General features: G+C 39.6%; 1 protein-coding gene across 2 annotated transcripts; it reads left to right on the plus strand.

The window, feature by feature from the left end:
- The first annotated feature begins 169 nt into the window (after positions 1 to 169).
- MPP3 (membrane palmitoylated protein 3) lies at positions 170 to 25,753 on the plus strand. 2 transcript variants are annotated; one of them, XM_039697279.1, is made up of 19 exons: positions 170 to 294; positions 3,044 to 3,154; positions 4,444 to 4,562; positions 5,048 to 5,125; positions 7,683 to 7,763; positions 8,235 to 8,372; positions 9,285 to 9,366; positions 10,173 to 10,258; positions 11,703 to 11,777; positions 12,694 to 12,890; positions 14,498 to 14,562; positions 15,686 to 15,706; positions 17,476 to 17,517; positions 18,396 to 18,560; positions 19,237 to 19,317; positions 20,688 to 20,781; positions 21,522 to 21,630; positions 22,788 to 22,910; positions 24,222 to 25,753. In XM_039697279.1, exons 2-19 carry the CDS (start codon positions 3,130 to 3,132, stop codon positions 24,402 to 24,404), a joined length of 1,764 nt encoding a protein of 587 aa, XP_039553213.1. In that variant the 5' UTR covers positions 170 to 294; positions 3,044 to 3,129; the 3' UTR covers positions 24,405 to 25,753. The 2 variants fall into 2 exon arrangements, with proteins under 2 accessions (XP_039553213.1, XP_039553215.1); XM_039697281.1 differs by having other exon boundaries at positions 24,225 to 25,753.
- The last annotated feature ends 349 nt before the right edge of the window (positions 25,754 to 26,102 follow it).

Below are 26,102 nucleotides of genomic sequence, written 5' to 3' on the forward strand. Positions count from 1 at the left end.
AGCCGCCAGCTCTGGGGCGAACCCCCGGAGCGGAGCCGGCAGCCGCTCACCCCGGCGGTGCTGAGGCCCCGATTTCGCTGCGAACCGCCGCTCCGGGGCGATCCAGCCGCCCCCTCACGCCACGGCAGCTTGGGGGAGGGAGGCAGGGAAGGAGGGAGGCAGGGAAGGAGGGAGGCGTGCGTAGAGCGGCTCTGAGGGCGCATGAGCGAGGTGCGCAGCAGGCTGCGGGCAGCTCCGCGGCCGGCCGGGGCAGCGTCCAGCGCCGCAGGAGCCCAGCCCGGGCTGCTCCCGCAGGTAACGGCGGCCCGGGGCAGCGCCGGGCCCGGGGCACGGTGCGGGGGTCGCTGAGGCGGCGGGGGCGGCGCCATTTTGCGGCGCTTCGGGCCGGGCTCCGGTGCTGCCTTCGAGGCGCGGCCCGGCGTGAGGGAGCCCGCGGGTGTGCTGGGTGTGCCTGGGCGCTCGGTCCGGGTTCGGGCTCCCTGGTGGATGTGGGCCCGGATGTGTTCCCGCGGCTCGGGAAGCAGCTCAGGCAGGGCTGCCTCGCTCCGGTCCGGTGCGGAGCGCAGCCTCGCTCCGTACGCGGTGCAGCCGTGAGGAGGTCTGGGCCCGCAGGTGTCACCTCCGGCTCGGTGGAGCTCACATAAAGCTCTCCGGAGCAGGACAGCCCTTGCCGGTGGGGTGTCACCGGAGCCCTACACATCTCGAGGGTTGCCCGGCTGAGCCCGGAGCGCCCAGCGCGGCTGCGGCTGGGCCGGGGCTGCCCCTGACCGGGGGGCTCGGAGGAACAGTCCGGCCCGGTGGTGCCCAGCAGGGTTATGCGGTTTTGGTTTTGCTTTGTCCAGCACCAGAATAGTGTCTTTTTCTGTCTAGAGTAGGTACTCGTGAAGCAGCTTCACTCAGGTTTGACAGGAGGAGAAATCCTGTGTGGCCGTCAGCTGTCACCTATGGCCCGCTTAGTGTAGTGATGTGTCTTCTGACCTAATGCTAGGGGCATGTGAAATGTTAAACTGCTGTTGTTTTCTGAAAGCTTTGAGTGATACAATCTGGATTACAGAAGCTTTATGTTGTGTTAGGCTGTGTACGACAATAGGTTTATTGTGTACGTTAATGGGGATATGCCAGGTCATGTTATGCTTCTGTTTTATCTCCTGCTTTGACCCCATGGTGAGCATCAGTTGAGTTTATTTAGCCCCTTCCAGATGTTAACAGCCCTTTTTCTAGGTAAGAAAGGTCCTTCAGGCATTCAGTCTTGGGAGCAGCTGGCCAAGGATATGTGTGAAAAATGAATTAACTTTTAGGTAGATATTTCTGAAGAGTGTATTTGAGCCTATTGATGCTACAATGATGAGAGGACAGATTCATGGTTTTGAGACCCATCTTGCAAAATATCTCATGCTGGGGATGATTTTAATACCTCTGAGAGCCAGCCCTGGGTATGGAATGCTTTTATTTCTTTGGAGTGTTCATTGCAGGCAGTTCTGTGTAACGGGATTTTTGCAGAGCATGGAAGATGCCTCTAGGGGAAGCCTCCATTTTGATTGCTGTGCCTAACTCGACTAATTCTGATCCTCCTGAGTTTGCTGTCAGGTTTTTAAGATGCTGAAATGTGTTTTCCAAGGTCCTGTGTGTGCTATTTTTTTACTGAGAATCTGGAAAATAACTTGGGTTTTTGTGGGGTTTGGTGCTAAATAGGTTTGACTGTAGGAAGCACACATTGTTGCAAAGATGAAGCATGCAATTAAAGTTTTTTCTTAATAATTTGAGAAGATTTAAATATGTGTCAAATGAAATGCTATAGTCAAGGAACCAAAGCAGTTGAATGAATTGCCCATAAATTTCTTTGGCATGAAGTGTGTAAGTGAAATGTTTATTTCTTCTAAGCAATAGGTAATAAGGGTGTTTAAATAAAGGTATAGTATGTATAATGCACTGGAGCACAATCTGTGGATTAGAGTGAAATTTCAACACTCAGTTGATTTATTTAGAGATCTCCAGCTATGTTTTGATGCCCAGATGGATTAATTAATTGTAGTGGTGGAAAACACAGGGTGTAAAACATAGGTGACTGTTGAGCTTAGTATTTCACTATGTTGTAGAGAAACTCTGGAATCTATAAAATTCTAAATAAGGAAATGCTAATTTGCCATGCAGTACTGTGGTATTTTCAGGCAGCTAGTCAAGAAAATTTGAATTGGAAGACCATCAAACTTGTTTCCTGCAACCAAAATATCAGAGACTTATCTACAAATAGAAACACAAGGAGCATCCTTTTTTGTATTCAGCAGAGTTGGAGTATGTGAGCTGTTATGGGAGTTTATTTTTACGCAAATACTACTCCAATGAATTTTATAAGCATGAACAAGATTGTAAGTGCTCTGAAACACAATGTTTCATCTTGGACTGGCAATTATATGCATAGATTCAGTTTGGATTTTTTTTTTAATTTAAAAAAAATTACTCTGGAGTAATTTGCTCTGAGTGACAAGAGAAATCTGCAAGAGAAATGTCTAAAGCCATTTCTGAGCAGTGGGAGTAGCTTTATTTTTTATAACATCTTTAGTACCTGTCACCAAGGTTGGTAGAGTGCCAGTCCTGCCAGCTTTAAGGAGGAACTGCAGCACGGTTTCCATCAGAATTCAGGGATGTGTACATTTCTTTGAGATGAGCTTTTAGGAAGCCCCAGAACATCTTGTGACGTGGCATCTTCCTGCACATGATATTTCCAGTGTTTTTAAACATCTCTTCTCTTCTGTTTTTTTCAGACAGTTTTTTAGACCTGTTAAAATTACCTATCTTGAGAGATATTCTCTCCAGCCTCAGCTTTGTCCAGGATACAATATGGTTATTATATAACCTAGTATTTTTCATTTTACTTACCTTTCGTTACATAACCTAGTATTTTACATTGTTACTTGCATAGCAGAATAACTGCAGAGCTCTGCTTGATCCAGGTTAAACTGAAAACTAGAAAAAATTGCTATTTTTACATGCCTGACATTTTTCTTGCATGCTTGAACTTAGGTATTATGTTTGCTCATTTTAGGACTGCCTCTGAACCACAATCCAGAAAGAAGAAACAATCCTCTTGGTTGGAGTTGAACATTTGTCCCTAAGAATAAGAACAAAACCATGCCAGTGCTTTCAGAAGACTCAGGTAACTCAACTGCATGCTTTCAACAGAACAGTGGCTGAAATCTTATCAGAGGTGTGTCACACATAAAATTAATTCAAATTGGAGTAAAATGTAACAGAATTAAGATAATTCAACTGGAGATTTTTAGCAATTACCTATAAGAAGGAAAGTGAAATGTAAAAAGTGAAAATTAATAAAGTTTGTCAGGAAACAGTTCCCTAAGAACCCTAGAGCACCTGAATATGTTCTGGCAGACCTGAATATATTCTGATAGACTTTAATATATTCTGATAGACTTTAATATATTCTGATAGACTTTAATATATTCTGATAGGCTCCTGTAGGCAAAGTTGGACCTCTCAGTGTAACAATGCCTTCTACACCTGCTTATTAAAGATCAGCCCATATATATCTGCTGCTTGCTGGGTCATTTCTTAATGTTTTCTGAACAGGGATTGGTAAACTTTGTAAATATTTGTAAATATTCTTTCTTTTAACTTAAAATAAGTGACTTTGTTCAAGGCTGCTTTACTAGCTTCTCCAGTATGCTGCCCAGGGGAAAGTCACAGATATTAAATGATGTTTAGGGGTAAAGCAGGAGTGAGTTTGAGTCTCCTGGATCAAAATCCACTCTAAGGTTCATGGAGAATAGCTACAGGAATAGATTTGAACCCCCTCCACCTTTTTTATTTCCTGTTTTGTTTTGGTCTTGTGTTCCCAGATATGGTTCATCAGGAAAAATCTGGCGTTTGTCTGGTGTGTGCTGCAAAATTGAGATATTGGTGATTTAAATACGTTTTAGAAAACTAGCCACGAGCTTTGATTGCACCACAATGGAAATCTACACCTGTCCTTTCTTCCTCTGGTCAAGCCTGGCTTTTTATAGGTGCCTCAGAGGTAGAAGGGGCAGGATAACACTTGTAAGCAAAGCTGCTGGGCAAGTAGAGCTGCTAAAGGAGGCCATTCAGTCTTTTTGAGAGTCTGCTGTGGTACTAAAAATACAAAATTTGTAAGAGGGAAGCAAAGGGTTCTGGAAACAAAGCATAATAAACCTGAAGTGGGAAATGTGAAAGACATTTTTTAATTGCTTTGTTAGCTTTTGCCTTAATAAGATGCTGTGTTTGCCACTTATGAAGGGAGTGTTGCAAAATGAGTGGTGGATAAACACAACATAAACACGAGTCTCTCTGCAAATTTGATGATCACCAGTGTGGTACCCAAATAAATGCAGTAACTACTAAGTGTGCAGTAGAAGGTCCTGTGAGAAGTGTGTGTTCAATGTTTTTGTTCTGTCCTGAATCTAAATTTAGGTTTGCATGAAACTTTGGCCCTTTTGACATCTCAGCTAAGACCTGATTCAAATCATAAAGAGGAAATGGGGTTCCTTAGGGATGTCTTCAGTGAAAGGAGTCTCAGCTACCTGATGAAGGTAAAAGTTTGTATTTATTTATGTGCATTCTCCTTACTGTTTACTTTTTCTCTGTTCTCTTGATTTATGAACCATTTACTTTGCCAAAGTTTTTTTTAAGAATTCTGTACCGACCAAAGCATATGTGTGTTTAAGCACAAACATTAATAATGTTTGACAATTAGCATATTTTGTTCAGAAATAAATTTTTCTGCTCTTCTCGCTAAAATGAAGATACAGTACTCCATAGCTAAAAGGTAGTGTGAAATGGCTTCATTTTTTCTCTTATGCTCCTAAAGTCTTTACAGATTTTCTGACTGTCTGAAACTACCATGACCAAAAAGAAAACTGAGAGTCCTAAACAAAACAAAAATAACCCTAAGAGATATTATTTTTCTGACATATCTCAGATAAATTATGTTCCTTAAATAGAAAAATATTCCAGTGTAGGTATATTTAGAAAGTTTTGTATCTCACTGTAGAAATATCCCTGAATCTTTTTTCAGATTCATGAAAAGCTCCGTCATTATGAAAGGCAGAGTCCAACTCCTGTTTTACACAGTGCAGCAGGATTAGTTGAAGATGTGAGTAAAAATTCTTGTCTCCTCATTTTCCTATTATTTATGCCTGCTTTTCTAGCAAATCAAAGCTTTGCAATTTTGCTATATGTGAACATATTCCTCATCTTCCCCAACTGTCTTTGTAATCTGTTGGCCATGATTAATCAAGGAAATGAGAGCTCAAAAACACCGAGTCATTAAATGTCTAGTGAAGATGGACACATTCATGTAGAAGGAAAGGATAATATGAATGGCCTTCCTAAGGGAGAGGCTGCAAAAAGCATTCAGCATTCAATAGACTATCCCAGCTGAGCATTCAGTCTTACATTCAGCCTTAAAACCCTTCCAACCCAGGCAGCACTGCTGTTGGTTTGGGTTGGAGGGACCTTGAAAGGTGATCTCATCTAAGCACCCCAGGCAGGCTCACCTTTTCCTAGATCAGATTGCTCACAGCCTGTTTATCCTGATTTTGAACATTTCCAGTGCTGGGGCATCCCTGACTTCTCTTGGCAGCCATGTTTCCAGCACCTCACCATGCAGATGTTCTAGCATCTCACCACCTTCATCATAAAAAATTTTTTCCTTATATCCAAGCTAAATCTTCTCTCTTTCAGTTTAAAACTTCTGCCCTGTGTCCTGTCCCTACAGGCCTTGGTAAAGAGTTTTTCCTCTCTCTTGTAAGGCTCCTTTATGTGCTGAATTGTCATAGTTGAGACAGAGGCAACACAAAGCAACACACTCCATTTTCAGAAGGCTTGAAACTGTTTTTATTATAGCATGCATGCTTTTTATACATTCTTACAAAGCTCCTAAGTTTACAGTTTACTCATTGGTCACCAGAGACAAATATAGTGCTGATTGGAATAGGCAGTTGAAGGTTTCTCTTACTTATCCTTCTTTATTTCTTTGTTTCTATGTCAGTGACCTTGGTAGGAAATTGTTTCAGGGGCAAACATGGATCCTCTTCTCAAACTTCTCTCTGGCTCACAGAGGTCACTGTAAAACCTCTTCCACACTGAATTACAGCAGCAAAGTCTCCCCAAGCCCTCTCTTCTCCAAGTTGAGCAATCCCAATTGTCTCATCCTTTGCTCATAGGAGAGGTGTTCCAGCCCTGTGAGCATTTTGGTGATCTTCCTGTGGATGCACTAGAGCAGGTCTGTGCGCTGGGGGCTGGAGCTGAACACTGCTCTGGGTGAGGGGATCTCATGAGAACAGGAGGGACAGGATCACCTCCCCTGATCTCTGGGTGAGGGGATCTCATGAGAACAGGAGGAGAGACAGGATCACCTCCCCTGACCTCTGAGTTAAGGGGTCTCATGAGTACAGGAGGTGGGACAGGATCATCTCCCCATATCTGTGGGTGAGGGGGCCTCATGTGAATAGGAGGAAGGGACAGGAGGAAGGGACAGCTGTGATCACCTCCCCACACCTCTGGGTGAGGGGCTCTCATGAGAGCAGGAGGAGGGACAGGATCACCTCCCCTGACCTGCTGGCCCTGCTTCTCTTCCTGCAGGCTGGGATACAGTTGTCTTTCTGGACTGCAAGCACACCTTGCCATCATGTATCTGATGTTTCATCTGCCAGGATGCTCAGGTCACTCTCCTGAGGGCTGCTCTCAGTCAGTTCATCCCCCAGTCTGTTCACAGAGCAGAGCTGTGTCTTAGATTTGTGTATGACATGATGCCCTGTGCCTGTGAAGTGAAATTTATTGTGCATTTTCTGGCTCTTTACATGGACCTGCTTTCTGCCATAGCACAGGAAGGAGCAGTGGAAGGTTTGGGAGCTGGAATATTTCCCTTTTCAAAGTCAGGAGTCCCCAGTGCCCCCCTTAACATGCAGCACACCCCCTCTCCCTGTTCCCACACACAGTGTTCCACCTCCACAAAAGTTTCAGCATTGCTACCTGTCAAGTCATACAAAATTTCCATCTTCAGAATAGCAGAGAAGTTTTTTATAGAACTATATGACTTCCCTGCTTAGAGCCCTTAACAGGGTAAGGAAATCTCTTTTGCCTCAACCCATTTTCTCTTCCTCTTCTCTCCCCTGCTTTCTCTCTCCTCCCACTCACTCAGCCCAGTGCAGAAGTGCCTCCATTATTTCTCTCATCTTTCATTTAAAGTGCTTGAGAGTGCAGGACATATTTTGGTGTCCAGGTTTTGCAGGGAACAAGGGAATCATGTTGCATGTTCCACACAGGTAGTACTAGATGACTGCAGAAAAGTTTCAGGTCTTTTATCAAATAATACAAGAGTGTTGTTTCGGGTGTCATTTATGTATTCCATGTAGAATTTAAAATTTCAGAACTTGCTCCTGAAATTCTATTGATGGAATAATTCTTAAAATGTATGTTTAGGGATTATGATTCTGATTCCTGATGCTGTCTTCTGTACTATCTAATAAAGACAGCTAAAGAAACTGGTTTCTTTCAGGTTTCATGCACTATGGACTGGGATCAGTTTTGATCTGTGCACACTACTTTGATGGATGATAGATGTTAGCAAACACTCAACAGAAATGTAAATACATGACCTTGTTTGGTGAACTCCTTTAATTTTGAGGTTGTAAATTTTTATTTTAAAGGTAATAGAAGAATTGCAGACAGCACCAGTGAATAATGAAGAAAAAGAGCTGCTTCAGCTGTTGTCAACACCACATCTCAGGGTAAAAAATCACATTAGGGACCTTAAAGAAATGCCTTTGCAGAATTGTGATAGAACATTTTGTAACAGAAAAGTTATATAGAAGCCTCCTCCAAACTTCTGTTCCACTGGGATTTCCTACAGACTTTAGGATGTGAAGGAAATTGAAAAGAGTTTTCCAGCTTAATGCACCATGCTGTCTTCCATTCCTCCCTTCCTTACTGTTTTCTGAGGGACCAGGAAAGAAAAGGAGAAGGAAAGGATACCTTCTTGCTTTTCATTGTCCACTTTGTTTTTTGCTTTTGCCTGGATTTATTGTAAATATTGACATTTACCAGCATATAGTTTACATGATGGATAAGGTAATTGCTAAATCTTTTCTGGAGGATTTGTGGTGAGGGTAGAAAGGGGAAGTTTAATTTTGCTGGAAACATGAGAATGGGAATTGTAATATTACTCCATTACATTACTGTTTTTTATTTCCTTTATGCAGGCAATGCTTGTAGTGCATGACACTGTAGCACAGAAGAACTTTGACCCAGCTCTTCCACCTCTACCTGATAATTTTGATGATGATTTTGATGAGGAATCAGTGAAAATTGTTCGGCTAGTGAAAAATAAAGAACCCTTGGTACATATTAGATCACCCATCTCTAGTCATAAAAAACTTTATGGTGCAAGAGTGTTATTGTGAGTATGGAGGAGATACTTGAAGATGTCATCAAACAGCCTTCAGAAACTTGCAGTGTTCTGAAGCTTAGAAAGTAACATAAAAATAATTTGGTAAATGATAAATGCACCTCCACAATTTTGCATTTAGCTGCTTTATGGACATAGTTTATAATGCCAGGAAGCACAGTGAAGAAACTGTATATGTTGGAGCAATTATGCTGATTATATGTATTAATTCTTTTGATACTGTAGCTAACATTCAGTGACTTCATGAATTCACTTGCATGAAAGTCAGTGAGAGTATGTTTAATACCTGTGTATAAGCATTATATTGTCAATTTTATACAAATGGAAATGGAAGAATTTATTGCCTAAGGAAGAACAGTTGTATTGGGAAAGAAATCTGCTTTCTCTATCAGTGTAGTAGAAGGGAGCAGTGACTGAATTTCTGATTAAAGCTTTGTATTGCCAGCAGAGATAGGAGGAGGGGAAAAAATCCAATTACTTGGCTTTTGTTGTTTTTGCATGTAAAAGTGCTGACTGTATTGTATAAAGATTCAGAAGAGGAGGAGAAAGAATTTGTTACAATAAGATGTTTTGCACACTTGAGTGACTTTGATGACCACAGTAATGCAGGAAGTGTAAGCACTTATCAAAGTCAGCAGAAAGGAAGGTGGGTGCACCTTCCCATAATCACTTGGCATGCTCAAACCTTGAGTAATGGTGGAAATCATCAAGGAGAAAGAGGAAATCCATTGAATAAATTAATTCCAGTTTAAAAGACATAATAATATACACGTTATTTCTCTGGCTGCTGAATTCAGGGCAAACTTCTTACATTTTTTTGGGTGGGGGGTGTGTTTTATTTCAGGGAGCTACCATCAGAAGAGATGAGCACACAGGAGCTGTGATTGTAGCAAGGATCATGAGAGGTGGTGCAGCTGATCGCAGTGGTATGATGGCAGTAGTACATCTCTGAATTGCACTGGGAAACCTCTGAAGTTTCCTGAGCATGCTCTTAGCATTCCTGTGTTTCATCAGTAACCTGTTAATCTAGTTACATATGCTTTTTATTAAATGGCTATTAGGAAAAAATGAAAACAGAGATGGAAGAAGTATGTTTGAGCTTTAGAAAAATACAAAGAATGTTTTTGACTTTTAATCTAGTAGCTTGGTTTATTCAGTGTATCATGTGTTGTTTTCTGTTTGCTTTACTGAGAAATTCTTTTATGTCAGCTAACAGTAGCTATATATATGACAAGTACAACATTTCTTATTGAACTGGATAAACAAATCTAAATCTTGTAGAGTCTCTTCATGACTTGTTAAAAAAATTTACTTTAGCATTCTTTCTGTGAGTGTGAAGTATTGATCTGTCAGGTGACAGACATGTCATTCCTGCCTTATAGTCAGCAGTGTGTCTCCAAATCATAAGATTTGGGCACACTCATTAAACTATTCCAGTTTTGCATACTTAATATTGATCCAAATAGTGATTTTCCACGGTACTTTGTCACAAGTTGCCTGTCTGCATGCTGCTCTCCTTTGAGACTGTGCTGCATGGAAAAAAAAAGTGCCATTAGGAATAAAGGCAGGAGACTCTGAGGCACATTTCCAACAAAGCACTTGGCTTTGGTACTGAATCCATCAGTCTGGATGAGGGAGGAGAGGAAGTACATGCTAATGACTTAGATGGACATCAGAGGAGTAGTGCTTTCCAGTCTCTAGACCTATTTTAATTTACTTACCATCTTTTCAGGTCTTGTCCATGTTGGAGATGAACTAAGAGAAGTCAATGGTATTACTGTGCTTCACAAACGACCAGAAGAAATAAGTCAGATTTTGGTCTGCACTGATTTTCATTTCAAGATCTTTTCTGTTTGGTGATCTAGTAATTACAGTAGATGATGACATTTAACCATGAGTTTAAAATATAGAGCTAAAAGATGCAATCCCTGCTTGTCTTTGCATTAAGAGTTTTTCTTCTCCCAGTGGATTAGTCTTCTCCTTTTGACTTCAGAAACTTCTGCGAACTGGATTGGTACCAAGTAAGATACAAATACAAAGTTAACATGTTGTTCTGTCAAGAACTTCCCTTTAATGCTTTGTTTATGGCAAGCAAACTGCAAATTATAAATACACTCCTAGAAGATGATCCATAATGTGGTGTGTTATGAATCTGAAGAGAGTTTTGTCTGTGTGCTCAGTAGATCTGTCAGTCTGTTCTTTACCAACAGATTCCTGGTGACAAGAGCAATTTCTTGCTTCAAGCTTCTCTAACATGAATACCCACAAATCTTGGTAGAAAGTGTTGTAGCTCTTAGGCTTCTTTATCTCTGATTTCCCTCTTGTGGTGTGGTTTCCCCTTGTCTTGGTGTGGAGTGGATTTAGGGACACAGTAAGGTGTCAGTTCCATCACCTAATCTCAATTTAGATCAAACAATCCCAAATAATGCCAATGACTGCTTTTAACTTGGGGGGCAGAAGGTGTCAAAACCACTTTGAAATAGTATGTAAAGTTTAATTTATGGGGATCTTGGGATGCTGTTTATCTGTCCTGTGTAATTTCTAATTACATATGTCCCACGTGAGTTAATGCCTGAAGTGTAACACTTCCTTTTTCATGGTTTATTTTTTTGAAGAAAAGCTACAAATTTTTGTGTTTGCTTTTTAATCTGTGCAGAATTGCAGACTTCCCTACAACACAGTTCATCTCATGTAAAATGAGGCATCTAAAACAGATGAGATAAACCCATTCTAGATTTCTAAAGGACCTAGAAGTGCTTTTTAGTTTACTATAACTAATAATTGTAATTTCCTAGCAAAGATTTATGGAGTGAAAGTAGGTGATTATTTTGTAGATGCTTATATTTCATCCTAACAAGTTAGCCACTATATGGAGAAAACACAGCAATATTTTTCAAAGCAGCATTTTAAAATTATTAATCTGCAAAAATTTAAGTCAGTGTTGTACTAAAAGCCACAGAAGTAGGTAATGTACTCTGAACTGTAGCCCAGAAATTAATGCAATTGCTAAAAGCAAACAAAGGAATTTTAATGCAGGTCTTAATAAGTTTTAGCCAAGTAGTTACTGTGGATGTCTCCATGGGCAAGACACTGTTGTGGAGTCATGGAACATCCTGATATTCTCTGTAAGGCAGTTAAAAAGTGGATTTGGCCTCTTAGAGTTCTGAGGAGACAGCTGCTAACTCCTTAACTGGAGCTTGAATAGTCTTGATTGTATCCTTGTCCTGCTTTCAAAGTGAAAAACCATTTTTGTTTTTCTCAGGCTCAGTCTCAAGGGTCAATAACACTGAAGATAATTCCAGCCATCAAAGAAGAAGATCGTCTAAAAGACAGCAAGGTATGCAGCTGAAACACTGAGGCACATCTTGACAGCTCTGTAAATGCAGCATTCCTGCTCCAGTGGAAGTGCCACAGACTCCTAACTGAGCTGCAAAGACAGCAGAGTGCTTTCTTGTTCAGTACCCTTCTATTCATGACTCTTTTCCATCATGGCACGTGTTCTTTTATAGCATTTCTGAAATCCTGCCTCTTCTTTTTGATAAGTGTAATTAAATTTAGTGTTCTGCTGTCTCCTCTCACCATGGCAGCTGCAATCTGTCCATTATCTCTGGGCATTTTGCCACTCACTTGAGTGAAAATGGACCTCTCCACAAGCAGAGCTGCATTCCCCATGTGACCCCATCAGCCCATTTCATCTGCCCTACCTGATCTGCAATAAGTGATTGCTCAGCTGCTCCCTCACGAGATTCCTCTGTCAGCTCTTGGCTGCTGATCCTTGAAGCCCTCAAATCACTTTCTGAAGTGGTTCTGCTGTTGTGTTAAATTGTGTTAAGACACAAATCCAAAGTTGAATGGTAGATTTTGATGCATTAAAGGCACATTTTAAGGACAATCTTTACAACTGGGTAACTTTGTCAAAAATCTGGTTTTGTTTTCTCTCTCCCCTTGTTTTTTTTTCAACCATTCCTTTATTGCATTTTGTACTTAATGTAGATTGTGATCTGTGTTTCTTGGAGCTTTGGTCTTCTGAATCTCATGCTCCACAATTCTGATGTATAATTACTGGATATGTGCTGGAAAGTTAATTTATTTTTCTGCATAAGCTACTAGGTGTCTGTATTTTTGAGTGCTTGCAGGAGGTATGGTGTATATATATCACTAGCAGTGTTAGCATTGGGGAAAACCTTTTAAAGGCAGCTATTTGACATTCCAGATAGGACAAGAAGAAATGACATGTTACCTTTCTTTTGAAGGTGTTTATGAGGGCACTTTTCTGCTATAACCCCAAAGAAGACAAAGCCATTCCTTGCCAGGAAGCCGGGCTGCCCTTCAAGCGACGCCACGTGCTGGAAGTTGTGAGCCAGGATGATCCCACGTGGTGGCAAGCCAAGCGTGTTGGGGATACCAACCTCAGAGCAGGCTTGATCCCCTCAAAACAGTTCCAAGAAAGGTTTGTCAGCAAAGATTCCAGATCTTATTTTTCTTTCACATGTATACATTGTCACTGTGTTGGTATATTGATTTTATGCTGGAATTTTGTCACAGAAAATGAAAGGCACTGTCCTGCCAGGGTAAATACAGCTAAGAGGAAAGTGCTAAAAAGCTCCATCTTCTCCAATTATATCATAAACTTCCTAGCTTGATTTGAGTATTTTGCCATTGTCTTCATGCTTTGTAGCATGAGAACAGAAGCTAAGCAAACATGTATGAAATGAAATGTGAAATATCAGTCTCTTAACCATCTTGGCTTATGGTTATGTGACTGTATTTCCCAGCCTTGTACTTCCAGAGATTTAGTGTAATTCTTTTGAATTTATGCACAGATATTATGATCTGATCTTTCTTCTGGCTCCTAAGAGAGTATTTAGCTTCTAGAGCTTGAAGTTTCTCTGTTTTCACAGCAAGATACATGTACCTTCTAAAGCAAAATATCCCTCAGTTCTTGTCTTTACAGTACAGAAATCCTATTTTGAGAAGGAATCTCTTTTAATCCACTGGTCTCACTTGCTGCAAATCACTACAAATGTCTTCTTTGGTTTGTAGGTGTTACAGGGGGGTATCTACCAATTGAACAGGTCTGATGCTGTTGCTGGCCTGCATGATTTCCATCAGGTTGGAAATCTAATTGAGATCTTGGCTCCATTACATGAAAGCTCCTTTGAAACATGAGGCAAATTTTGCCTCTACAGCTGTTTCCTTCTTCCTGGGCATGCAAATATATCAAAAAATGCTGCTACACTGCTGCACTGCAGTCTTTTAAATTTTTTCAATGTGGTAAACAAGTAAAAAGATGTACAAATAAAAGGAATATAGAAATTGCTTCAGTGTCTGTTTCCCCTGAGTGACTGTAGAAATGCCTGAGCAGCATCTCTTTTCTGTTATAAATATTGCAAAAAACCACTTGGGAGGAAATTATGCTTTCAGTTGCCAGCAGAGAGGGGTTTTTTGAGGGTTGGATTTTTAGGCTGGGTTGTTGGGGTGTTTTTGGTGTTGGGTTTTTGGTGGGAGGTATTAAACAAATAGGAATTTTGATCTGGTTTGTGATTTTAACACTGAAGGAAAATTTTACTTGATGGTCTGTCCTTACATTTTCACACAAGCTGGGTAACTTGGTTTGTTTACTTGTAAATAACAGAAAACTGCAAACTGATCTGGAAAAAGGTGGACAATTTCTACTTATGCACAGCTCAGTGACTGCTTTGGACAAAGGTTATCTACTTTTCTTAATGTTGCAAAAAAAGATCACGTGGGCAAAAGGGAAATAGAAAGAAAACCCAGATTGATTAACTATTGATTTCTGTGCTCTGACATATGAAAGCATAAAATGTTTTAGAATTTTCTTTTCATTCCCTTTCCAGTGGAGGGAATGAAAACAATCTGAGTAATCTGGGTAACAATCTGAGACTGTCATAGTTTTAAATAAAGCCTTTAAATAGTTGAATCGGAGACATTTAAAATTTTTTTAGAAAAAGCACTATGTCATTCTTTATTTTCCATGCTATACATTCTCTACAATTCTGAGTTAACATTTCTAAAATAGAATTATTTTCTGTTCAGACGACTGACTTACAGGAGAACAACAGGCACTCTGCAGAATACCAGAACTCTGAAGAAACCATTATGTAAGTCTGTTCTGTTCAATTATTTTAATTGATACTAAGTTGTCAGTTTTTCTGTTATTTCAGTAATGATGTGTTTGAGTATATTTCACCACTGATTGATATTTTAATTACCATCTGCCATTGGTTGATGTGCATGGACACAAGGGAAGAAGAGGATTTGGGTTTGAGCTTTATCCAGTGTTGTTAGTGCTTATTGTTTTCAAAAATCATAGCTGTCCCTCTCTCCCTGCTCTCAAGAACATGAGGACTTACATATTTAGATGATTTAAAAATTTGCTCACACTTTTTCTATGGTTTGAGACTTGAAAGCTGCAAAAATAACCTAATACATTCTTCAAAATTCATATGAGTGCATGAAACTACTCTAAACTCATATGAAAATAAAGTGTAGCTTTAAGGAGGATAAAAATCACTGGAGCTGGAAATATAATCTGTATTTCAGGCTTAATGGTACAGAGTTGGTGTTAAGTAGACTTCAGAGTGATTGTTGTTTACAGCTCTGCAGTCTCTGTCACTGAGTGATTCAGAAAACTCACCTTGTGAGGAAGTTGCTAGGAAGTGCTGGAAAGCAGGAGGAGTTACAGTTATCCCAGGTTGTGTTTCTGTTGCTCTGGGGTATTTTAGCACTGTTGATGTTGGGGGAAGGCTGGGACTGTGTGCAGCCAGGACTGCCACCCTTGTAGACAAGGATTCTGGAAATCCTTTGGAGTAACAGAAGTGAATTTGTGCCTTTGGTGCATGATGAGCTGCAGGTGTTCTCGTGCTGCAAGGAGGGCAGATGCTCAATCAAGTTAGAAAATAGCATTATTGGTTTAAATGAAGCTTTTCCAAATGAGTTTCCATTACACTCAAATGAGGAGGCATGTAAGGAGGAGTGCTGCTTAAGCTTTATCTCAGATGTTTTCAAGATAATTAAGCTGATAACTGATTATAATAACTACATTTCAGCCCAAGATTCTTTAATCAGTTGATAAGGGTATTGTATTGCAGTACTTTTTCTAAGATGGAAAAGCCTGTTAAGCAAATTAAACCAGAAACTTCCTCTCCATTTTCTCTAATTTTGCTCAATTATTTGTCCATCTTTTAATATCATCCCAACTCTGCCTTTCATGCTAACTTATAGATGATCAGTCTTCTGACAAAGGTAGGTGCTCTCCTAACTCACTTTCTGTCTGAATATAAACAACCAAAGTATTTTCTAAAATAAAAATAATAAAAATTTTTAAAATTCCAAAGGGAACAGTAGATATATCGTTCCTAGGACATTTTATTTATGAATTATTATTTAAACTAATCTAATTCAGGTTGATGACTTAGGTAATGGTAACCTCCAAGTTTGCTTGTGATTCAAGAGAAAAGATTTGTCTTCTGAGATGTATTTACATGTTCTGTAGGTTTCTGAGTGAGGTTCAAAGACTTGCAAGTTAAATGCAGTCTTTGTATATTTAAAAAATAAAGAAATATTGGAGTTTAACATTTTAGGGCACCCATGTAAATCCTAAGTGATTTATCTTCATTTTTTCTGTGTTATTTTCAATATGAACAACTCTTTTGGGCTTATGCAGTTTATGTGTCATGTAGCAGCTGCCTTTCCAAATATCAGGTATTTCCTGTTGAATTCCATATGCTGTGCTGTTTTTTCCACATTACAGTTGCTTGTTGATATTCACATTCCAAGTATTAAATATTCCATCAGCTTTGATGAAAGTACAGATTATATTCTGTAATTAGTAATTAGCAGTCATGGCCAAGTCTGAAAGAGTCAGCCTTGAACAGCAGAAAATAAACAAACAAAACAGCTCTGACCTTAGCTGTGGATTGATCTTATTGCTATTTGTATTTTTTCTTAATTTGTATTTTTTCCTCAATGTTCTCTTCATTTCTTAAACTCCAGTGTTTTGGGAGTACACATTGGCATTGCTTGATTACAACTATTTATTAAAAACCAAAGTCCTCTCTTGGCTGGCACCTTTGGTTAAAGGTTTAAATGCTATATATATTTTTTTTTTATTATTATTATTACTGTAAATATTACAAGGTGTCTAAATTAACTAGGCATCCCTCTTTCAGGAATTTTGAGAACTCAGTATTCCTCTTAGGATTGCAGAGTGTTTTTTTGCAGCTAATTATCATGGTTTTATTATGCACACTTCAGGGGCCTTGGGGGTGGTTGTAATTTGAGGAGGTTGGGGGCTTTTAACATGGTATTTTACATATGTGCATATGACCAAAGCATCAAATCTTTATTTTTTTAATAAAGAATTAATAAGCAATGATAATTTAACTTGGTCAAAATGAAGGGGGTTAGAGTTCATCTTTGTCATTTCTGATGCCATTTTTTCAAGCCCAAGTGACCAAAGCATCAAATCTGTATTTTTTTTAATAAAGATAATTTAACTTGGTCAAAATGAAGGGGGTTAGAGTTCATCTTTGTCATTTCTGATGCCATTTTTTCAAGCACAAATGATAATGAAATATCATAAGAGGCAATTTTCTTACATAATCATATTCATTTATAAAGTTATTAATTTAAAAAAGAGCTCTGTGTTTGTACAGTCTTCTTTTTTACTGAAGCCTGAGTCCCATACTTCCACCAGCAGCACTAATCAAATGTCATGAATGCTGCAAAGCATCAACTCTGGGAACTGTAAATACCAAGATATAAAATTCTCTAGTTCAATATCAAAGTCAAGAATTTTTTCAAATATAAACCACTAGTCAATGCAGATATTTTTTTAGTATTAGCAATGATTATTTTTAAAAGGTATGTGCAAACAAGGCAGGATATAAGATTTCTTTCCTTGCCAAAGAGCCAGACTTGTATCACACACATTGTCTGAGGTATTTCCTTCCTCCCTCTCACTCTCCTTTTCCCTGTGCCCCACCCCCACTCCCTTGCTTTTTAATTTACAGAAGACTGTGACTGTGAAGGATATTTCAATGGACACTACATAGGTGAGTAACCAAAACCCTTGACCTGTTCCCTAGCACACCCACCCCAAAAAAACCCAGAACCAAAATGAAAACAAAACACCCCCACCAAATAAACACCCCAAAAAACCCACCTCCACATTAAAAAATGAAAACTGGACTATTAAATTCATTTCCCATACATTCATAAACTAAATGATCTCTGTGAAGAGGCATAATCTGACTTTGGCATAACCAATACTTGGCAGCTAAAGTTATATGAGGGGGATTTCATTATATGTTGGGTGTTAGGTTTTTTATCCTATAAGCAATGGGATGTTAGGGTTTCTATCCCATATATGAGGTTTTATATCCCATATGGAATGGGATGTTAGGTTTTCTATCCCATATGTTAGGTTTTCTATCCTATAGGCAATGGGATGTGAGGTTTTCTCTCCCATATGGAATGGGATGTTAGGTTTTCTATCCCATATTCAATGAGATGTGAGGTTTTCTATCCCATATTGAATGGGGTGTTAGGTTTTCTCTTCCATATGTTATGTTTTCTATCACATATGTGAGGTTTTCTATCCCATATTAAATGGGATGTGAGGTTTTCTGTCCCACATGTGAGGTTTTCTATCCCATATCCATATTTTCCCCCTTCCCTGAAGCCCTTTGCATTTATTGGAGCAGCTGCCAGCAGCATTCTGCTCCTTGCTCTCAGGTTTAATACCTTCAACACCTTTCCTAATGGTAGCAGCTTTTGTTACAGATTCATCCCATAATCAGAGCATATCTGCACTGATTTGATTACAAACAAAATTTATGGGAATAACTCCCATTTAAAGGCAGTAACTTGAGGCTGAACGAGTTTGAAAATGTGGGGAAGTGGGAACATGTATTTTCTGGTTTGTGCCCAGCTGGTTTACGCAGGAGCTTCAGGTTGAGTCGAAAAGAGAAGGAAACCAGTGGCAGTGAAGGCAAGCAAGCAGAGCAGGCAGATGGAGCAGAGTTCCTCACATATGAAGAGGTCACAAAATATCAGCAACAGCCTGGTGAACAGCAGAGGCTGGTGGTTTTGATTGGTAAGGTACCCAGTGTGTTCCAAGTTTTTCACATTTCTCTCCCTTCCCTTATCCTGCACTTCCAGAGGCTTTTCTTAGATGTTTGGATTGGGGGGTTTTGTTGGTTCTGGTGGGGTTTTTAAAATGTTTTTCTGGGTTTTGTCAGAACTTGCTCTTTTATTTTAAATTACCTTAAAAAACAAAAGATAAATAAACAAAACAAGGAGTCAAACTCACCAGATCCTTCTAAAAATAATGATGCAGGATTATTTCTCATTTTTCTGACTCACTTTCCCTTGCTTTTTACTCCAGTGTTTAGGCTGTCAGAACTATTGATGAAGAGGCAGATGTTAGAATTATCTAACAAGATTTTGCATGTAATTACAATTCAGCTTATCAGCCTTGTGCTAAGCCAGTTTCTCAGGATGCCCTAAAATTCAGGGGTATCTCATAGAACTGACTGCTAAGATCAGTTTTCTTGATTTAGTGTCTGCCAGGTGATTGTCAGCAGTTGTTCAAAGAATTAAATTTGTTCCTGATGATCTTCAAAGCAGAATATGGCAGAGCAGGTCATGAGCTCTCTCATGAAGGGGTTTCTTCAAGCACACTCCTGAATCATATTCTTTGTGTGAAAACTGATAGGTTTCTGTGTGAAATGAAAATAAATAGATCAGACAGTTTTATTTTATTTTATTAGGTTGTTTGGGGGCCAAGTTAAGTGAGCTGAAGCAAAAAGTTGTGTCAGAGAACCCCCAGGAGTATGGTGTTGCAGTTCCACGTGAGTAAAATTCACTGAATTGTGTTTGTGGCATCTGTATTCCATAAATGCTGTGTAATTAAAGTCCTGCCATCTGCACTAATGATCATTTCTCTTATGAATATTGATTGTATGAATATTTCATGAAGTACTTAATTTTTTTCTCATTGTAATATGCTGTGTTTGCCTTCAATAGGTGAATAAATCATTATGTAATTTGGCACATCTGCATTTTGGGATTCTGTCAGCTCAGTGGGGTTTTTTAATTGTGTTTTCCTGAGTGGGCAGATTGCATTTTCTCAATGTCTGTTAAAAGAAAAACTGAATACTGGAGGAAAAATGGAATGGGACTAGAAAGCTGGTGTGGTAGAGTATCTTAAAAGTCAGCCAAAACATTGTGTATTTAAAAGAAGGTAATTTTTCTTGAGAAAAGTATTACAGCTGCAGTTAAAAGAAAAAAAAAAGCAGACAGCAATAAATCAAGTCAAAATTTGGGCAAGATTTAAAGTTTTAATTAGTATAGCTAGGCTGTTCAAACAAGCAAGTCAGAGCAATAGAGAAATTAGTGATTCTTGGCTTTGTGGCTAGAGTTACACTGAATTTCTCTAACTGGATTATTTAAAAAAAAGAATTATCAGATACACACAGAAAAAATAAATTCTTATTTTTATTCCCCAATAAGCTACTTTTTGAATCCAAAAAGTTAAGGTTGAGGGCACTGTTTATATGTTATTTAAAATCTTTAAAATGAAATATTTTCAGGCAGACTTCAGTAAGTTAGCAAAAGAACTCAAGTGAGTAATTCCTACTTGAATTTAAACATACACAAAAAAAATAGCAGACACCACTTTTGTGGTCTTGCACAGATTTGTAGAATGATCATCAAAGCTTCTCCTACAGTAATAACAATTACAAAATGAAATTGCACCAAAAGTAAGGAACTCACATAATTATGCACAAAATACCTTGGGAAACAGCCATCAATATTCTTACTGTAAATTCAGTATAAATTTATATATTTCCTGGTTTTATTTTTGAGTTTTCCAAGAGGAGCCAAATTCTGGGAGTCCAGAATTCCAAACAATTAAGTTACACTGTTTTCTGTAGGATATACTCTGCTAAATCTGTCAGGTGTAAGAAGGATGCTTCCTGATTTATTTTTTTTTTTTGTTAGTTACAGCACTCCTGGGAGCAAAACAACTTCATTTTTGGTCATACAATATTTGAGATTGGGTTTAAAACAAAATTATATTATCTGATTTCTATTTTGTTCATTTGAATTTGCCACTGTGCTACTTTCTTGTTTGAAGTTGTGAAAATGTGACTGGAACTAAGTAGAGAAAACATTGGCAAAGGCTGATGTGTCTCCCGTGTCTTCCCTTCTCTTCCAGACACAACAAGGTCAAGGAAAAGCCATGAGAGAGAGGGAGTAGAATACAATTTTGTTTCTAAACAATCATTTGAGACAGATGTGCAGCAAAACAAGTGAGTTAATTTTAAAATACTGCCGTAATTGACTATTTAAAAATATTGCTTGTTCAGTTTTACATCACATGAATACCCAAACCAGGTGACAGGTTGGACAAGCTGTATGAGAAGGATTCAGCTTTTAAGTAAAAAGCTCTCTACTGAGTCTGGACAGTTAGAGCAAACTCAAACATTTAGCTGGAAGCAATTTAGGAAAAACATCCATAGGAGGAGCCTGAGTTAAGAGTTTAAATAATCTGCATAATGATTGGTCAGAATTGAATCTAGTGAAAGTAACAGATACTTAGTTGGGCTGCTCACTGTCTGTTTAATATAGTGAGTAAGAAGTTTTATTCATAAAAGTTTTATATTATTTATTTTAACCTGTGTTCTACCTGACATTGTGAGCCTGAACATGTTCTCTCAAAGTTCAGATCTTTACAGGTCTCCCAAAAAATGGGAGAATTGCAGTCCGTTGCCTTGGCAGCTTTGTTCTGTTTTCTGTGAAGAAATCTCCATTCTTCTTCCCCTTTTTGTCAGTAGTGCTGATTAACTGTTAGTGATTTATGAAGAATTGCTACTAAGCAAGGAAGGAAAAAAAAAGTTAAAAAATCCCTCCCCACCCACCCCCAGTTTTCTGCTCTCTCCTCCCTCTTTGACTGCTGTGACTTCAGGAAATGTTCTAAGACCAAATGTTCCAAGTTAAATATTGTTAATATTTTTTGTAGGTGGTATTTAAAAGTGTGTTGACTTTTTAGATTTGTGGAACACGGAGAGTACAAAGAAAATTTGTATGGCACAAGTCTGGAGGCAATCCGGTCTGTGATGGCCAAGAAGAAGGTTTGTTTGGTGGATGTGGTACCTGAAGTAAGTTCTGCAGCTTTTTTAAAGAATGCAAATCTGATTTCCTGCTGCCTGAGCAGAAGGGGATTTTGGGAATGCAGTGCAGTGGTTGCAGGTCCTGCATGTCCAGCTGGGACATGCCTTGCAAATAACACTAGATAATTTTGAGAAATAGAACTATGAAAGATGCATGGTAGGAGGGGTACTACTAATTAGCACAAGGGGTCATTTCAGATGATTGGCTTTAAGGCATTTACAGCATGGCCTGGCTAAAGCTGATAGGCCAAGAAACACCTACAGTGTATTGTAATTAGGAGATAATTGGCTTCTGATTGTGATGGTGTGAATGACAACATCTGTATTGTCTCACCCTTCACATGAGACTTAAAATAGAGTAAAAGCTTTTAAAACACCTCTCAGTTGCCCCATCTCTGGGTCAGAAAAAGGCTTAATCCAGCACAGCCTGGATGTCTTTTTAGTAGTCCTCACCATGGCACTTTTCCCTTGCTGTAGGACCAATGTGCATCCCTGTCCCAGCCTGCTCAGGTCCTAGAGAGAATCCTTAGAGCAAAGCTGTGGTTTCCATTCTAGTCCTGATTTTAAAGACGCTGGCCATAGCACACCCACACCCCCCCAAGGCTCTCATTTGTAGGATGTCAAAGATACAGGACCCATTTTTGGTGCAGATACAGAATGCAGTAACACCATGAACCACCCCAGGACAGGAGCAGTGTAAGCAGTGCCAGCAGACCTGCTCTTAATACCCCCATGCTGTGAGTTAAAACTTGAAATTTTGATCCAGGTTTTGTAACTGGACTTGGAAAAGCTTGTGGTACTACCTCAGATGAAATTCCAAGTTTAAAATTTGCAGTGTTTGGCTGCTTAGGCAAAGCAAACCATAACTTGCCCATGAAGTCAGGGGTTTTTATACTTTCCTCAGTATTTTTTGCCATGTCCTTGCCCCTTGGAATCCCAGTGCTATTGAGGCCATGCTCCATGCACCCTTGTGTGCTAGCCAGGACACTCCCATGAGCCTGTGTTTGAAGAGCAAGGTTGCTGTGGTCAGATGTGTAGGAAACAGGACTTCACACCACAGTACCAGTGAAACCACTGAAACCAGCTCGAGTCTCATAGACATCTACTAAAAAGAAGTCTGATAACCAAAAATCATCTGTTCACAGGCAGTAAAGCACTTGAGGACTCCTGAGTTTAAGCCTTATGTTATCTTTGTGAAGCCTCTCATTTCAGAAAAGAAAAAACATGTCTTAAAATCTCACATGTCAGAAGAAATCTCATCCCCTCTCGTAAGTATTCCAACTTCTAATCTCTCCTTTTCAGACATGAACTGACACTTCTGTTACATGAAAGAGCTCCTTTCCCATAACAAGAGTTAAAGTGGGGCACTAAGTAGGTCTTGTAGCCTTTCAGATGGAACTTCAGAATGGAATTTTTGATTCCTTTAAAGTTTTAAAGTAACATGAAGCCCAAGTGCCAGTCTTCCATATGGATCTGGGTACATCATCAAGGCTGCAGCAGGGGAAGGTGCTGCTGAACTCAGATAAACCAACAATCATTTTGCATTTCTGACGAGCAGCCCATCAAAAGATAATTGTGTTACAGCCCCAAAGTGACCCCCACACCAGTGTCAGCCAGTGTTTAAGATGGTGTACTCACAAAACACAGTGTGGATGTCTTGAGGGCTAAACCTAGATCAGCTGCAGCTTGGTGATGTGTAAACCTGAACAGAGTGCATAATGTCATTGCTTTGGGTAACCTGAGCTCAAATTTATGTTACAGACCTTAGTTCACTTGGGTTTTTGTAGGAGTGTGCCCCTTGTTGACAGAGTGACAAAACTGTCCTTTGTCTCCCTAAAAAGGAAAGAAGCCCAGTAGTTTCTTTCATCAATTAGGTGAAAAGCCACCTCCATAGGACCTTGGAAACTTCACCCCAAGTTTAAGAGTAGCTAATTGGAGAGAAGCCAAAAAGTCTTGCCTGAACAATTGGGTAGAAAAAGAAGAGAACAAAGGAGCTAATGGCTTTTGTGAGGTGTTTTACCAGGAGCAAGATCTCTTGCACTTGGCTGGGGTTTTTCTGTTTATTTTGCCTTTTATTAAACCTTTTTGTTTCCAACGCTGCAGCAGAAGCCATCCTGCTTATTTCTCTGCCTCCAAAGGTAGCTGAGCTACCTTGGGTGTATTATATTCCTCTAAGAGCTTATTAGACCTGGCTTGAGGAGGAAAACGTAATAGTTTTTGTGTAAGCCCTCAAATATATTGAATTTGGACAATGTAAACAGCATTTCTTTTCAGTTTTTGAGGAGTGTGGTTCCCATATCTTGGGTTAGGCAGCCATTCTAATTACATAAAATGCATTATCATGTCTCTCCTGTAACATATTTTCCCCCTTCCCTGAGGCCCCTTACATTTTTTGGAACAGCTGCCTGTAGCATACTGCTCCTTGATCTCAGTTTTAGTATCTTCAATACCTTTTCCTAATGGTAGCAGCTTTTGTTAAATGTTCTCAGAGGAATGACTCATTGTGCTAATATACTTTAAAATGCTAATAACCAGAAGGACATGCTGTCACTTTCATACCAACATCTTGTGTTGATCAGCAGGATGAAGAACAGCAGGAAATTATAAATTCAGCAGCATTCATTGAAGAGCAGTATGGCCATTTAATTGACACTGTACTGGTGAAAGAAGATCTCCAGAGTGCATGTAATGAGCTGAAAACTGTGTTAGATAAACTAAACAAGGATTCATTTTGGGTGCCAGTCAGCTGGGTTAGGTCATAGCTTGTTACCATGTTTAAGGGAAAGACTGTATAAAAATGTTCTGTAAATACATGAATTAGAAAAGGGAAGTACATTGAATTTGCTTCAAAACTGCTGGTTTTACCCAGAAGGCAATAAATAAAGACTGTATGAGGAAAGACTAAACAAAGTCATAGCCTTTCTGAGTCAAAATTTTGAATAGCAGCTGTCATTTAGAAGTTGATTCTGAGACCAAATAAGCCAGTCCAGTCTTTTACTGATCTTCAGATTGGAAATAGTGCAGAGGGTCCCACACTTCCAAAGCATTTTGTGCTGAGATACTAACATGATGGAAGGTTTGTCCTTTGGCCACAAATTTTGTGGCTAGGTTTAAAACCTCAGAATAAAGTGCCCCTTGGGAACAAGCTCCTTCAGCTGGGTGGGAAGTGTTCTTTGGAGAGAGGTTTCACCATGCCAGTTTAACTGGCCAGCAAAACATGCTTCCCTTCACACAGAAGCATTAATTGTAAATCCTCTAGTTAGGCACTAAAAACCAGCTTTAGAAGGGGTTTTTTATGTCCATCACCTTTCCCAGTACTCCAGCTTGCCTTGCACAGGTCACAGGTATTGTCTGCTCATGCACAGCTTGTGCCAACTTTCCCAGTCAAAAATGCTGAACAGCCTCTGAGTGTACCTGTGTGACTGCCCAGCTCCTGAAACCTAGATTTTTGTAGTGTACATGAAAACAACTGCATATGGTTCTAAAACAGGACATTTGAGGTTCTGTTTCTGCAAAACCCCTTTGCCTGTGCTACCTGGTGGGACACAGCCTTGACACCAATGGAACAGCTCCAAAAAGGGCACTGAAATGAGGAGCTACAGGTCAAAATCATCCTCTTCCAGCTTTTATGCACTAAAAGGAAGAGCTACAGGTCAAAATCATCATCTTCCAGCTTTTATGCACTAAAAGGAGGAGCTACAGGTCAAAATCATCATCCTTCCAGCATTTATGACTACTTCTATTCCAAATCTGATGAAGGTTTCCAGAGCATCTAATTGGCTTGAAGAAGAAAACTGTTAGAGGACCTTGAATGTATTTGGGGAGACTTGAATCTACAGTATTTTTGAGTGGGTCTTAGGAAGATGCAGAGATGATTCTGGAAGTAGCTGTGCTTTATCCTCGGGGGATTTAAGGGGAGAGCATTGTACAGGTGCATGTTAGCTGTAACTAGTTCCTGTTTTCACTTGCCTGCTGAGGTCTGATATTTCCTGTGTATTGTGCCCTTTAAACAAGACCTTTTGGTGTACCAGTCCTGTTACAGATAATGTTCTTCTTGTTCCATGGCATTTAGCAGAACTAAAAGTTGCATATTAAAAGCACATTTCTTACATACCAGTGTCACTGAATCTACATTATGTCAAGCCCCAAAAAAAGCTGTGTAGAAGAATCACCCTCATCCATCTTCTCCAAATGAGAACTTTCATGTCTGGTCCTGCCCATGGGCATTGAGGTTCTGTTCCCACTGCTACAAAAACAAGAACTTTTCCCAGGCAGGTCCCTGCACTTGTCAGTGCTGCAGCCTGGTGACCTCAAAAAATGCTGAGGACTCCTCCACATGCAGTGGGCTCTGCAACCATGTGCTAGAGCACAGCCACCAAAAAGGATTTGGCTTCTTAGAGAGGCAATTCATCACAGATGTACCTTGATCCTATGAAAAACTGAAGGAAATACTTTAAAAA

The sequence above is a fragment of the Passer montanus genome, unplaced genomic scaffold, assembly GCF_014805655.1.
Source record: "Passer montanus isolate IOZ18808 unplaced genomic scaffold, ASM1480565v1 scaffold117, whole genome shotgun sequence".
Classification (NCBI taxonomy): domain Eukaryota; kingdom Metazoa; phylum Chordata; class Aves; order Passeriformes; family Passeridae; genus Passer; species Passer montanus.